Raw genomic sequence first — 13,268 nt, 5'->3', positions numbered from 1 at the left:
ATTTGTGAATCCATCCATTGTTCCACGGAATCTCAAATTTTTGTAAGTTTTCAAATATAATTAGCTCTTAAATTTTTTATGTGCCGAGATCCTAAAAATTAAAAAAATTATGAAAATAATTTAAAACTCCACATGTTTTTTTTCAAAAAGATATTCAAAAGACCGATTCTAATTCTCTACAACTAATTGTTTTTGAATATAAAAATAGTTTTACTGTTTATTATACCCCAGGTTCATTATATTGTAATAAATCTGCAACAAAAAAGAGGTGAAGGGGGCCGAAGAAAACAAGATTTTTATTTATATTTGAGTTTTATGTACATAAATTCAAAGAGTTATTGAAAGTTGTTTGCATACACATAAATCACCACCGTCGTCATTGTATCTTTTGATTTGCTTTCATATCCTTTTTTTCTTATTAAAATATGTATGTAAGTATAGCATTACATAAACATATACATTATACAACAATGTATTATATGAAAAAAAAAAGAAAAAATAAAAATGTTTTTTTGTAATTTATGAAAATTTTCGCCTTGAACTTTTTTCATTTAGTTTATAAACAAAAATAACAAAAAAAAATGTTTGTAGAATGGGGTTAAAATTAATAGGTTTACTTATACAATATACATTTTGTACATTAATATTCTATAAAGTTGTAATTTTACCCCCTTAATTTTTATCATTTTCAATTCAAATCTCTTTTATAATATTAAAGTATGAAATTATTATTTTCAATTCTACTTTCACTTTCTAATAATTTTCTTAAAGTTATTCTTTATTATTCGACAAACAAACCAAAAAAATAATGGTAAATCTTTATTCAATATTTTATATTGTACCAACATAATAATAAAGACATTATAAAAACTTTTCATACCATCCTTATATTCAACACAAACACAAAACACAAAAAAAAAACAAGAAGAAAATTCATAAAAGAAAAATTTTGTTGTTTTCTTTTGTAAAGGTTCTCTAAACACAAACGTGTCTGGAAAACTTTTATTTCTTCTTCAGTTTTTTTTTCATGTCCTTTTTGTTATACATTTACGATGTTCTCGTAAAAGTAAATGTATATCAAGGTGTTATAAGATTATCATTGATTTTGGTGGGAACGCGTATGAAGAAACAATTTAACATTTAAAACCCATTTCAATACAATTCGTTTTGTGGCTTTTTTTATTTTATTTTCATATTATACAAGTTCTAATTTAAAGGATCTCAAAGAAAATTTAATGTGTCATAAAACAATTTTTTAACGCGTACAAATGTGGCATATATGTACGTACATGGGCGGATGAAGGCGTATAATATTTAGAGTATGTGGTATGAGTTTACAAAATTTTATTGAAGGGGTATTCAAAATTATGTTAACTGTATTAACTTAATAAAAGAATGTTTTTATGTATGGGTAGAGTCTATAAGATTGTAAATCTTGAAATTTCAATACAAAATATTTTAAAAAAAATTGTCAAAAGAAATCAAAAATTTCATTATATGTGAGATACCAGAAGCTTTTTAGTTTCTGTAAAAATCTATAAAGTGGTCTTTATCCAAAATTTCCACGAAATTTGTCCGATGAAAATTTAATTCTTATTTTCAATATTAAAACGATCCATAATCAAATAAATTGATTCATTCATGTAATAATATTATAATATTAAGGAAAAATAATAATATAGAACAATTTAAACTTGCCTGGTTTGACTGCTTTAAAATATTTCCCACAATATACTTTTCGTATGCTACTTACAAAGGTTTAAAGATGTACCAACAGTTTCTATATGTTGATTTTAGCCATTATTCATTTTAAATTTCTGAACTTCGCCATATTTCTTACAAAGATTATTTTAAAAATATTTTAAATATTTATATTCTTATCAATTATTTTATTGCAATTTTTTGATTAACATACAAAGCGTTCGGTTTGATTTTACTTGTTTTTCTTTACATAATTTTATTGGTTTTTGTTTTCTACCTTATTACTTAATTAACTTTAGGGTTTACATTCATTCCTACCAATTTAAATTTTCATTCTCAAGTAATATGCAATAACTTAGTACAAAAAAAAAAAAACATTTTGAAATTAACAGATTTGTCACCGAAATATCACAGTATGAAATTGTTAAGTGAGCTCTTCTTTCATTTGGAAAATAACTCATTATTTATTATATTTTATTTTATTATTATTGTTGTTTTTAATTTCTTCCCTATTCAACTTCATTTTCTACGCCTGCTGAACTATCCTGTGTTAAATTTGAATCTAAACTAACACAATCGGATTCTGGTTCTTGATTTTCTGAATAATTTGCAGCCTCTTGAAGATGTATCAACATATTAAGCTAAAAATTTTTAAAAATAAAATATCATTGCAATGCTCAATTATACTCATTTTTAATATAAATAATTACCAAAGGATCATGCGAATCGCTTTTACCAATTTCGCAACCTTCTAAACCAACATCGTCAGCATTTATTTGTCGTAGTGCTGGTACTGAATCTGGGCCATATTTCCATGGATAAGTATCTCTAATAAATGTTGATGGATCATTCCATGCACCACCACGACGTCCATATAATTGAACACCTTCACGTACTGCTTCTATTAGATATGGTACAATATGATAGTTCCAAATGTCGGTGAACCAAACTTGTGAATCTTTTAAATTTAATGGACACGAGAGGAATAATCTCGGTCCAATGGTGACATCACTGCTACTGTGAATTTCTAAAAATCGATTAATATGTTGCCAAACAGTTGGTAGCCAGGCAAACACTGCTGTTAATTCAGGTTGATGATTTTGGGAATGTAATTCTAATGTGTAAAGACGTCTTCTTAAATAACGTCCTAAGAAACCTTTGACAGGTTCCATATGATTTGCTGTCAGAACCTATGAATTTTAATTTTTATGATTATAAAATATATAAAAATGTGATATGTAAATAAAGTTACCCATCTGAAATTATGGTGAAGTTGAAGATTTGTTGTATTACATGTTGCTTGTGACATTGTTCCAATAATGCATGGTAATTTCGCTGCTGGACCCGAACTTAATAATGACGAAAACACGTCTCCAAGAGCAGATGCATGGTGTAAATTATCTAATATAATCACAGATGGCAATTCTGATTCTCCATTAGGCATTGATGCTTGTTCACCAATATAACTTAAAAATTGCCGAAGCTCTTTGGATGATTTATTGTCAACACTGTAAGAAAGTTGAAAAATTTTAATCTTGGTAGATATATAAAATATAGTTAAAAATATTACTTAAATGTAGCAATTGCTTCAGATATATTATTCCTTCCCCCGCGAGCTACAATAAATTCTGCCAACTTTCTGGCTAGGTAAGATTTACCAGTGCCACTTGGCCCACATAATATCAGTCGACGATGTTCAGTTAACAAAGTGATATATCTATGAACAATACTACGCGGTATCAAACTATCAAAAGCTAAACTACCAACTCCTTGAAGACATATATATAAAGTTTTTACATTTCCAATAATATAACCACAAGGAAGTAATTGTGGGAAACCAATTTCAGGACCACGTTTTGCTTCACCCAAATGATACGAAGTTATTGAATCTGTATTTAAACCCAAATTGGTCCCTGGATCAATACGTGCTAAATAATCTTTAAATGTTTTTCTAACTATATAATCTAAATTTTGCCATGTTGTCTTGCCAGAAATGTATGTACAAGCTATTACAAATTCATGAAAGTTTGGATTAGAATACATTCTCTCATCTATTTCTGTCGCTGCATTGCTATAAATTTCTTCAGATTCTTTTTTATCTTTGTGAAAATCTGAATTGGAATAAATTGCCTCGGGGTTGGAGGAATCTATTATTTCCTCAAGATATTTCGAAAATGATTCCGGCTGCCCAAGGTACACGGCTATTTCAATTTTTTTTCCGTCAGTTACATCTGGTCCATCCTCACTAACTGAAGGTAATATGGGGGGTTGAGAACGTGTTGGGCTTGGCGCTTCGATAGCTGGTGGAGGCGGCGTCAAGTCAATATGAGTGGTAGGACTTGTTTTTTGAATAGGTAATGTTGAAGGAGGTGGTGGCTCTGGAGCTGGAGCTGGTGGTATGTTGTCTTCTTCAACTTCTTCCTCCAAACTCTTCGGTAAATCTATGTGGGGTCGAGAAGAGTCAACAAGACTATATCTTTTTGAATCACTGATGATAGAGCCATTAGGACTAATAGAATTCCTTAAGGAAATTTCACTACCAGCGAGTGATCTACTAGTAACCAATTTCTGTAGGCGCTCATTGTTTTGTTTGAGTGTCAACATTTCTGCCCTCATTTTCATAACGGTGTCTCGTAAACTTTCCAATTGTGAAGCTGAACTTAGTGCTTCTAGTCGAATGTCTGTTAAAATTAAATCTTTTTCTCGGAGTTGCTTTTTAAGATCCTCAACAACTGGATTGCCATCTAAATCTATGGCGTCAAGAGGTTTGGCATTTTCTATTATAGTAACACATTTTTGAGGACTTGATTTCGTGGAATTTGATGGTGTATTACTCGCTCCTATGACATGATTTGGTGAATTGAAAGTATTGTAATCATCCCCGCAGTTATTTCCTCCAGATAGCATTTGTTTCGCAACAGAATTGCTATCGCTCACTCTATGTTGTTGTTGTTTTTGTGGCGTGTTAGGAATGCTGGAAATATGTTTTTCAGTCTTAGAAATTTTGGCATTTTTAGAGAAAGCTTTAGTAAATGAACTTTTAAGCCAGCTTTTTTTCTTCTTTTTATCTTGAGTAGTTGAATTAACTGAAGTAATAGAATTCAAAGAACATATTGAACCACGTGTGGTATTATTTTGTTGAATTTCTAAAAGATTAGAAGTTATTGAATCACGCGGCATGCTTGATATGTTAGTTCCACCGTTTGCTGTTTGCTTATTATGATACTCTAAATTGTCTGGAGCACTTTGTTTACGCGGACTGTTTGTAATTTGATCAGTACTAATTTGAGATTGTAATCCCATACTTTGAATATGAGCTGATGTTAATCCAGCTTGAATTGATTGTTTTCTAAGTAATTCAATAGTTTGTCGCATATCAGTTAATTCACTATCCTTTCTTTCCGTAGTTTCTGTTAGTTGTTGCAAACGTTGTTTCATGTTTGACAAACTTTGTTCAAAAGCCGAAACCACATGTGCCTTTAATTAAAGTTCATGAAATAAACACTAAAATGCTTTAAAAAAATTTTGAATGCATGAAATTCTTACATTTGTTGAAAGTTGATTTGATAAACTCATAACTTGCTCTCTAGCTTCAATTAATTCTCGTTTTAATCTGCGAACTTCATTAGCTTGTCGCTCCTCAACTGATCCATATAGGGAGCTACCTCCTGACAATAACGATGCTGTGCTGCCGTGAACTAAAATTTTTTAAAACGTATTTTATTTCAAAATTCTTTTTAAGTGTAATTTTAAAATTACTATCATCGTTTCGCTTTGGATATGTTAATCTATGACTTGGTGTTATGCTGTTATATCCTGACGATGAAATACCACTATGTGTTGGGGACAAAAGACCACTCCGCCCTGCAGGGGGTGTTGGCGATGTTGGTTGACTCCAAGGTGATATTTTAGCCAAATTCCCACCCGCAGCAATGCCGTTTTGAATTTGAGTTTGTATTGAACCAACTGGTAAACAATAAAAAGGTTCGGCGTCAACATCACCACTTTGGTTACTGCTTAATGTTGAATACATTTTGTCTGATTTGGATGATCTGCATAAAATTCAAATAAAAGTTTATATAATAATTAATAAATTTTATAAATAGATATGGAATAATGGAAGAAATAACAACCTAATACTGTTACTTCTATTAAGACGTGGGCTTTGCATGTATGCACCTTCCACAATTGGTCCGTTGTTAATAATTTGATTACTTGGTGAATTCCGATGTATCAATTTATGAGCACTATGACGTTGCATTGCCGGTGATCCAAGAACATGCTGTAAACTTTCAATTGAATCACCGGCTGACAATCTGCTTGAAGTAGTATTGCTATGTTTCAACCACATTGCATAAGTGCTCTGTTCTGGTTTAACTTCAGCATATGTTTGTGTATCGGATAAAGATCCATCAAGAATTTTTCCAGAATGACGATATTTGACTCTGTAGAGCCCCAATAAAGTTCGAAATTTGATTTTAAGAAATGTATTTATAAAAAATTAAAAATGAAATCACTTTTAAAATATTTCATTTACCTATGTTGAAACATATGCATTTCAGTACCAGGTTTTGGTAAGCTGTAAGAACCATTAGCTAATCTCTCTCTAATAGCTTGACTTAATTGTGTAGCTCCAGGTCCTGTTAAGGAAAAACTTCTGTGCTGATTGGTGGGTGGTATTTCTAAAAAAAAATAATTAAAAATAATTATTTATAAAAGTATTGTAGGCTAATAAAACTAACTGGTTTGAATTTCAGCTTGTTGTGTTTGGGTTCCACCAGATACTTTTATTTTATTATTTCTTGGTACTCCCGAAACATGAGCTGTTCTATTAACATCTTGTTGATGTTGCTGTTGTTGCTGAATCATTTTTTGTTGTTCATTTGTAATTGATTGTGTTGTAGTTGTTGTTGTAACAACACCTAAAGCTGAACCGTTTGTTCGTTTTATATAACCAAAACTCTGAGGAACACCTTTCGTTTTACTTGGTGATGAAGATTGTTTTTGTGACGAAGATTTAATTTTTTGATTTGGATTTGATTCAGTTGATGTTAATTTATTTAGTGAATCATTGTTCCCATTTGACATAATTTTTGGACTATTATTGTCACGACCATTAATAAATCCAATACGAGATGATGAACGGCTGCTTGGATTACTATCACATTTTGATTCCATATTAGTGCTATCGCTATCAGAATTGATTTGATTTCCGTTTATATTACCCTTTGGCGAATTAATAACACTGGGAGGGCTATTACTATTATTATTATCAATTATAAGATTTGGTATTGCATTAGTTGGTGAGCTTAATGACTGTGTCCCAGTACCAATACTATCCAAGCTTCCATGGCTTCCACGTGCCCTAAAAGTATAAAGTGAAGTAAGTATAATATAGCGGTTTGATTATATTATATAAAAAATTTTTGTTATATAAGTTGCCCAAGGGCAATGGGGAGTATACATAAGGATAACCCTTATTTTTTTTTTATTTCAATTTAAAAATAAATCCAGAAATTTTGTTGCGTATTGAGAATTTTTTTTAGTCATTGATAAAAACCGTACTAAAATGTTTTTTTTTTCCACATTACATTAATTATTTATACAATAGATGTCACTAGGAGAATTTTCTTTTGTATTTAGCTAAGACATAATCCGAAAGGTTTAAGCCATTATTCATAGTCATGTTTTTTAGAAAAAGAAGCTTTACAAGTCCTTGTAATTTTGTACAAGGACTTTTTTAGTAACCCGTTTTGAAAAAAGCTTTAAAAGGATGTTTTTTGCACGTATAATTTTTTTTTATTTATTGATTTCTTGTAAAAAATTATTTTTTTTTCTCTTATTTTAAATGTCAAAAGCATATGTTAAACATGAATGTCAAGTTCTTTTCTTCGAGATTAATATGAATAAAAAAAAACAATTTTTCATTTGATTTGAATCAAATGATAACTTAGTTGTAATAATGATTAGGCAGAGAAATTAATAAATTCCTAAAATTTGTTTTTAAATTTTTTATCATTTTTACAATGAACATTAAAAAATTCTCAAATATGAAATCAAGGCCATTATAAAGAATACAAAGTATTACTCGTAGAATAATAAATCAAGATCGCCATAAGGGTTATGACTTAGAAGTCATATGGAAAAGCATCATATGAATTATTATTTAAATCCGTATGGCTTTCTTTCTAGAATAATCGAATTATTATTTAGATAATTGGGTCGAATTTTGAGCAATACGCCCTGATATATATTTTTAATTAAAATTTGTTGAAACTACCAAATTTATTAGACTCACTACTTCATTTAATATCATAATTTTCAACTTAAAAATCAAAAATTATTTTTTAAATTTTTTGTAGGATTACATATGTATAAGCACATACATATAATATAAATATATATGTACTTAAATTTTTTAAATATTTAACAGGCGAAAATCCAATTATGAATGAAATAAGTATGAAAAAATTTTTTTTTACATTTTGTAGTAATTTTTTTTTTGTTTCTTTATAATAAAAAAAGCCCTATTTAAAAGAAAAAAAAAATGTTAAATACAGGTGTCTTATGAAATTAAATTTTAGCTAATAATATTTACTTCGATGTATATGTACATATTTCTATTTGTACAATAATGATTTGACCGATAAAACTCGTGCGAATAATAAGTGAAATGAAATGAAAAATATTATTGTTTTTCTTCTTTGAAGTATTTCGATCCCACCTAGTTTCAGAATAATTGTAATAATCTCTGTACTCGTATGTATGCATTCTGCGGCTATATACTTAGATTTAATTTGATTTAAATTTTACATAGCGAAAAGTGTTCTACCGGCAAATTGATTAGTATTACACGCAAAGCACTTTAACCCATTGTTAAACAAGCACGGATGGAACTTGTGTCCTCATTATTGCAATAAATTAAAATCAAACTTAAGTATAACAAATTAATTGTATCAGTAAAAGTTTAAATTCTATTGATTCAAGTTATTAAGTACATATAGCTACGAATTAGGCAATTCGGTAATTAACGAAAAGTTAATAAAGATTCGTATCTGAAAAGGTTATTATCTGAATTAATGTCCAAAATTCGAGATGAAAAGCAATTTCAAAATACAATGAAGTAAATGGAATACAATTGATACTGTAAAACGTAACATTAGATTTGTTTTTAAGAAATGCTCAAATTGTTTTTAAGCAACTGTTTTAATTTCTTCCTAAGCAACTGCTTTGTATTTTTCAAAAATTTTCCAAGTCTGAATTTTTGCATACTAGTTATCAATGAGTTAATTTTCACCGCCAATTCCAAATATTATCAAATCAGTATGAAATCCTTAAGAATGAATTCTATTAGTATAGCACATTCAAATATTCAATTATAAATACATATACCTATATGAAACATGTTTTGCAAAATTCAAATCGCTTCTACTAACTAGTTTTTTTCCAAGATCTAAAACAGAAAAAAAATAAAATTTAATATTCCATTTTTAAATCATTTAATTTGAAAATATCAAAGTATACTACGTTGTACATAGAAAACGCATTTAGTATTTACAATTGATGTCATCAGTGTTGGATAATAATTTATGACCGAGTATTATTCTATGAGAGGGTATTCCTACATATGTATATACGAATAAGAAACAATAGCAAAGAAATATTTAGATGTATGTACATTTATACATAATAAATATTCACCCACATTTTTTGAAATTTTATTGTGACAGTAGACAAGCTATATAGACCATAAATATAATATAGTTATTAATAATATACTTTATATATAGCAAAAACACGTAATAATGTATAAACATTTTGTAATATAAAAAGAAAATCAATACACAAGAATTATGTAAAAAAAAAGGAGGAAAACCATTTTAATAGCACATTGTATAGGTATATATTGTAAGTTCTTAGATACGTGGGAGAAATTTGAAAGTTAAAAATAATATATGTATATATATGCATGTGGGTATATATATGTACATTTATTAAAAATGAAAATACAATCAATAAATCACAGGTGATTTTTAATTGGTTAAGAAGTAGGTAATAGGAATAAGTGTTGGGAAAATTAAGTATACATAAGGAAAAACTTTCCTTATAACTAGTCATTTACACGATTTATAAGATAGTTTATATTGGCATAACAAGCAAAAACATATTTATGTTTATAAATTAATTATATATTAAGTTTATTTCGACAATCGAATTGCCGTTAGTCTTTAGTTCAGTATACACTCTTGAAAATGTTAGAATGAGTCGAATTAATGTTCTATATCAAATAAAATAGGTATACAATTCTTTTAAACTCTTTTATGTAAACTTCATATACTTTTTTATGTATGTAAAATGTGTTCAAGACATTTTTTTTTAATATTAATAACAGTTTCTTAAATAAATTGCCAACCAAAAATTTAATACAACACCCCTAACTAACAAAAAATTTTATGTTTGAAATTTAAATGATAATTAAAAGAGCATTTCCATTTAATTTACTTTAATTATTATACAGTGTAAATAAAATTGAGATTTTTTTTTTATTAAGAAAAATTTTAAAGTCATTTTTGAAATTCAATTACTAAGCATAAGTACATGTTCTGCTCAAAATTTTTAAATTTTACTTAACAGTTCTAATAATATTAACAATAAAAAATAATTTCAATTTATAATTGACTTCTTTATTCAAAGATTTTATATTAATTACTCTTATTACAAGAAATTTCACACCAACTTAAACACATTTACTTTAAAATTTTGTGAAAGTATTCGCGCGTGTTATTGTATTTAATTTGTATATCAGTAAGCCACAAACTTGCTCGTAATTATTAAAAATTGTAAATTTAAAATTTTATATTTCAAACTAAAATTCTAAATAATAATTTTCATTTAGAAACTGAAAGGAAAGGAAAAACATTCTTAAATTTTATTATAATTACTTTGATTATTATTTAAAAAAAATATTTCGTCCTTGATATTGTTAATATACTTAATATCAGAATATAAGCAAAATTATCAAACATTAATTAATTGTACATTTAGAAAGAATTCTAAAACTGCTTTCGACCCTATATAATTATTATTTATTCAAAATTGATCTTTTTATGCATAACGAATTTTACTTTATTGTTTTTTAAATAACAATTTGAACATGTTTTTTAAATAATATAAAATTTAAGATATTCAAAATTGAAGAAATATTTTAAAGCATAAGCTTCTCAGCGTTATTATTATACATATATATTCATATATGTATACTAAAGTAAAACAAAAGAAAAAAAAAAACCATACAATATTGTCCAATTTTGATAGATATTTTAGATAAATATAATAATGCAATATTACAATAATAATAATGAAATTAAATTTATTTTGTCTATGACATTGTATGGTATGTACATTTTAAACATAAAAGCCATAGTAAATTTTTTAAGTACATAATTATATTCCAATAAGAATATTAAGAAAGAACCTTCAATAAATGAGTTCTTTCTCTCTTTATAAATACTTAAAAATCATAATAAGATATCATTATATATAGTCCAATAATAATAAGGTCAATAAGATTTAAACTATAAAATAACATTAGAATTATGCGTTTTCTTTATAATTTTCCAATACTTATAAGTATTTCTAATTTAATAATAGAAAAAAAAATTATGTGCCCAAAAAAATATACACAACCAGTAAAAACATTAAAATAAGCTTTTGAAAAAAATAAAATTTATTAATCAAAAATAAAACCTTTAATATAAAATTAATGATATTTTTAAGGATTATTTGCGATTAATTTATAGAAATCATTTCATTTTGCCCTAAGTATCCTATTCGTGAAGAAATACTATGTAACCATAACATGGAACAATAATTTTTCGCTAATTAAACAAAACTTAATGAATAAAAACAAAAATTTTTCTTTTTTAAAATTGAGAAATCAATTTCCATAAATAAAATATTTGATGTTTTTTAATAACATTGTTTTTTTTTTTTTGTTAATTAAAGTGGAAAATGTGAAAATATACTAAAACATATAGCAAATAAAGATTTCGTTTAGAAAATAGTTTATTAGTATTGAAATTCTAGAGAAAATCATTAATCTAGTAAAGCAATCATACTAAATATTAAATATTATTTTATTAAAACTTCTATAAAAGCAAGCGTTATCAATAAAGATGCGAAATGGTAAAGAAAATATGCAACTATATGGTTATAATAATTTTGTAGTAAAACACTACAATTTTAAAATAAGAATTAAAATTACAAAAACTTTCAATAAAAACTTTCGCTTGATGAGTGGCAAATAAAAAAAATTATACAAGACACACAACGTAAGCTTGATCATCCTAAAATGAAATTTATCAGAAATCATGTTAAATGCAAACGAGTTCCAGCTCAAAATTAAACCTAACTTTTACTCAAACTCATCAAAATTTACATGTACTTATAGAAAATTACTCCGAATTAATTATAAATAGATAAATGGAATAACAGTTTTTCAATACTCGTTATTTTTCATTACACGTTATAATATTTATTACGAATTTTTATTTAAATTATGTTCAAAAAAAAAAACTTCATGTGTAATTAATTTTTTAGATTTTGTAGATTTTAAAAAGAATTTTTTTATATTTGAAAATGTTAATGCAGTGAAAATAATGTTCATTTTGAAAATTTTATAATATATTGTTAAACAAAATAATGTTATTAAAATAGCCTACAGCTATAATGTGGTATAAAATTAACATAAAAGAAGTAAAACCTAATTACGGTTTGGACAATAAAAGAATTTGTACATATATAAAATTTAATTATAATAGAAATAACTATTATGATCACAAAATTATTTGTTTAATTTATTTGCACTTAAAAGGGTGTTTTAATTAATTAAATAATTTTAAAATAATTTTCTTGTGTTTGAAATCATTTCATTAATTTAGTATTATATTGTACAGAAAATCTTATGTTCCTCTTTTCATAATGTGAAATTATAGTACATATAACACACAAATTTGAAATTAAAATATAAAATTATGACTAAATAATTTATATTCAAAAAACATGAATTTAGTTATAAACTGCAGAGTTAAGCAAATGTTACACTTATTAAAAATTTTCATATAATTTATCATTTTTTTCCATTAAAGTTAATTACACAACTCAAAATATAATTAATTAATTACAGAAACTACTTTTCAAAACATTATTCTACAAAATATTTAATAAAATAAACAATTTTTGAATTTGAAAAATTTAATTAAGTATATCAAACACGACAGCACCCTGTGAACATTAACTTAAACACCTAGTATATTCTGAACAATTTTGAATTCAATTATGCTTTTGATTTTCCTTTTATTTTATTATTGCCCTCATATTCTATTTTTTAAAATATTTCTATGTTCTCTTTTTATTTTATTTTTTTTGCTTTATATCGCAAAAGCTGCAGAATCATAAATACTGTTTTTGCAATTGTTGTATATGCAACATAGCATAAGGAAGTTGAAAAAGAAAAAAAGGATATAATTTAAATAATATTTCCTGCAATTGTTTATAGACAACAAAAT

The 13,268-nt window shown here is 26.4% G+C and overlaps 1 protein-coding gene across 3 annotated transcripts in view; it reads right to left on the bottom strand.

The window, feature by feature from the left end:
• Positions 1 to 1,575: 1,575 nt before the first annotated feature.
• The window catches only part of LOC129614850 (protein sickie-like), a 94,550-nt gene continuing 82,857 nt past the window's right edge, over positions 1,576 to 13,268 (bottom strand). The window contains exons 6-14 of one of the 3 annotated variants that reach the window (XM_055529798.1): positions 6,444 to 7,066; positions 6,239 to 6,383; positions 5,835 to 6,146; positions 5,461 to 5,753; positions 5,248 to 5,399; positions 3,272 to 5,178; positions 2,954 to 3,209; positions 2,412 to 2,891; positions 1,576 to 2,342 (exon numbers count right to left, since the gene is read on the bottom strand). In XM_055529798.1, the coding sequence (XP_055385773.1) occupies positions 2,211 to 2,342; positions 2,412 to 2,891; positions 2,954 to 3,209; positions 3,272 to 5,178; positions 5,248 to 5,399; positions 5,461 to 5,753; positions 5,835 to 6,146; positions 6,239 to 6,383; positions 6,444 to 7,066 (4,300 nt within the window). In that variant the 3' untranslated portion in view covers positions 1,576 to 2,210. The remainder of the gene's footprint in view (positions 2,343 to 2,411; positions 2,892 to 2,953; positions 3,210 to 3,271; positions 5,179 to 5,247; positions 5,400 to 5,460; positions 5,754 to 5,834; positions 6,147 to 6,238; positions 6,384 to 6,443; positions 7,067 to 13,268) is intronic. The other 2 variants (XM_055529806.1, XM_055529815.1) reach the window with 2 other exon arrangements.

This window comes from Condylostylus longicornis, unplaced genomic scaffold (genome assembly GCF_029603195.1).
Source record: "Condylostylus longicornis isolate FDR11 unplaced genomic scaffold, ASM2960319v2 ptg000005l, whole genome shotgun sequence".
Taxonomy (NCBI): Eukaryota; Metazoa; Arthropoda; class Insecta; order Diptera; family Dolichopodidae; genus Condylostylus; species Condylostylus longicornis.
This window is presented reverse-complemented; position numbering and strand designations above follow the sequence as displayed.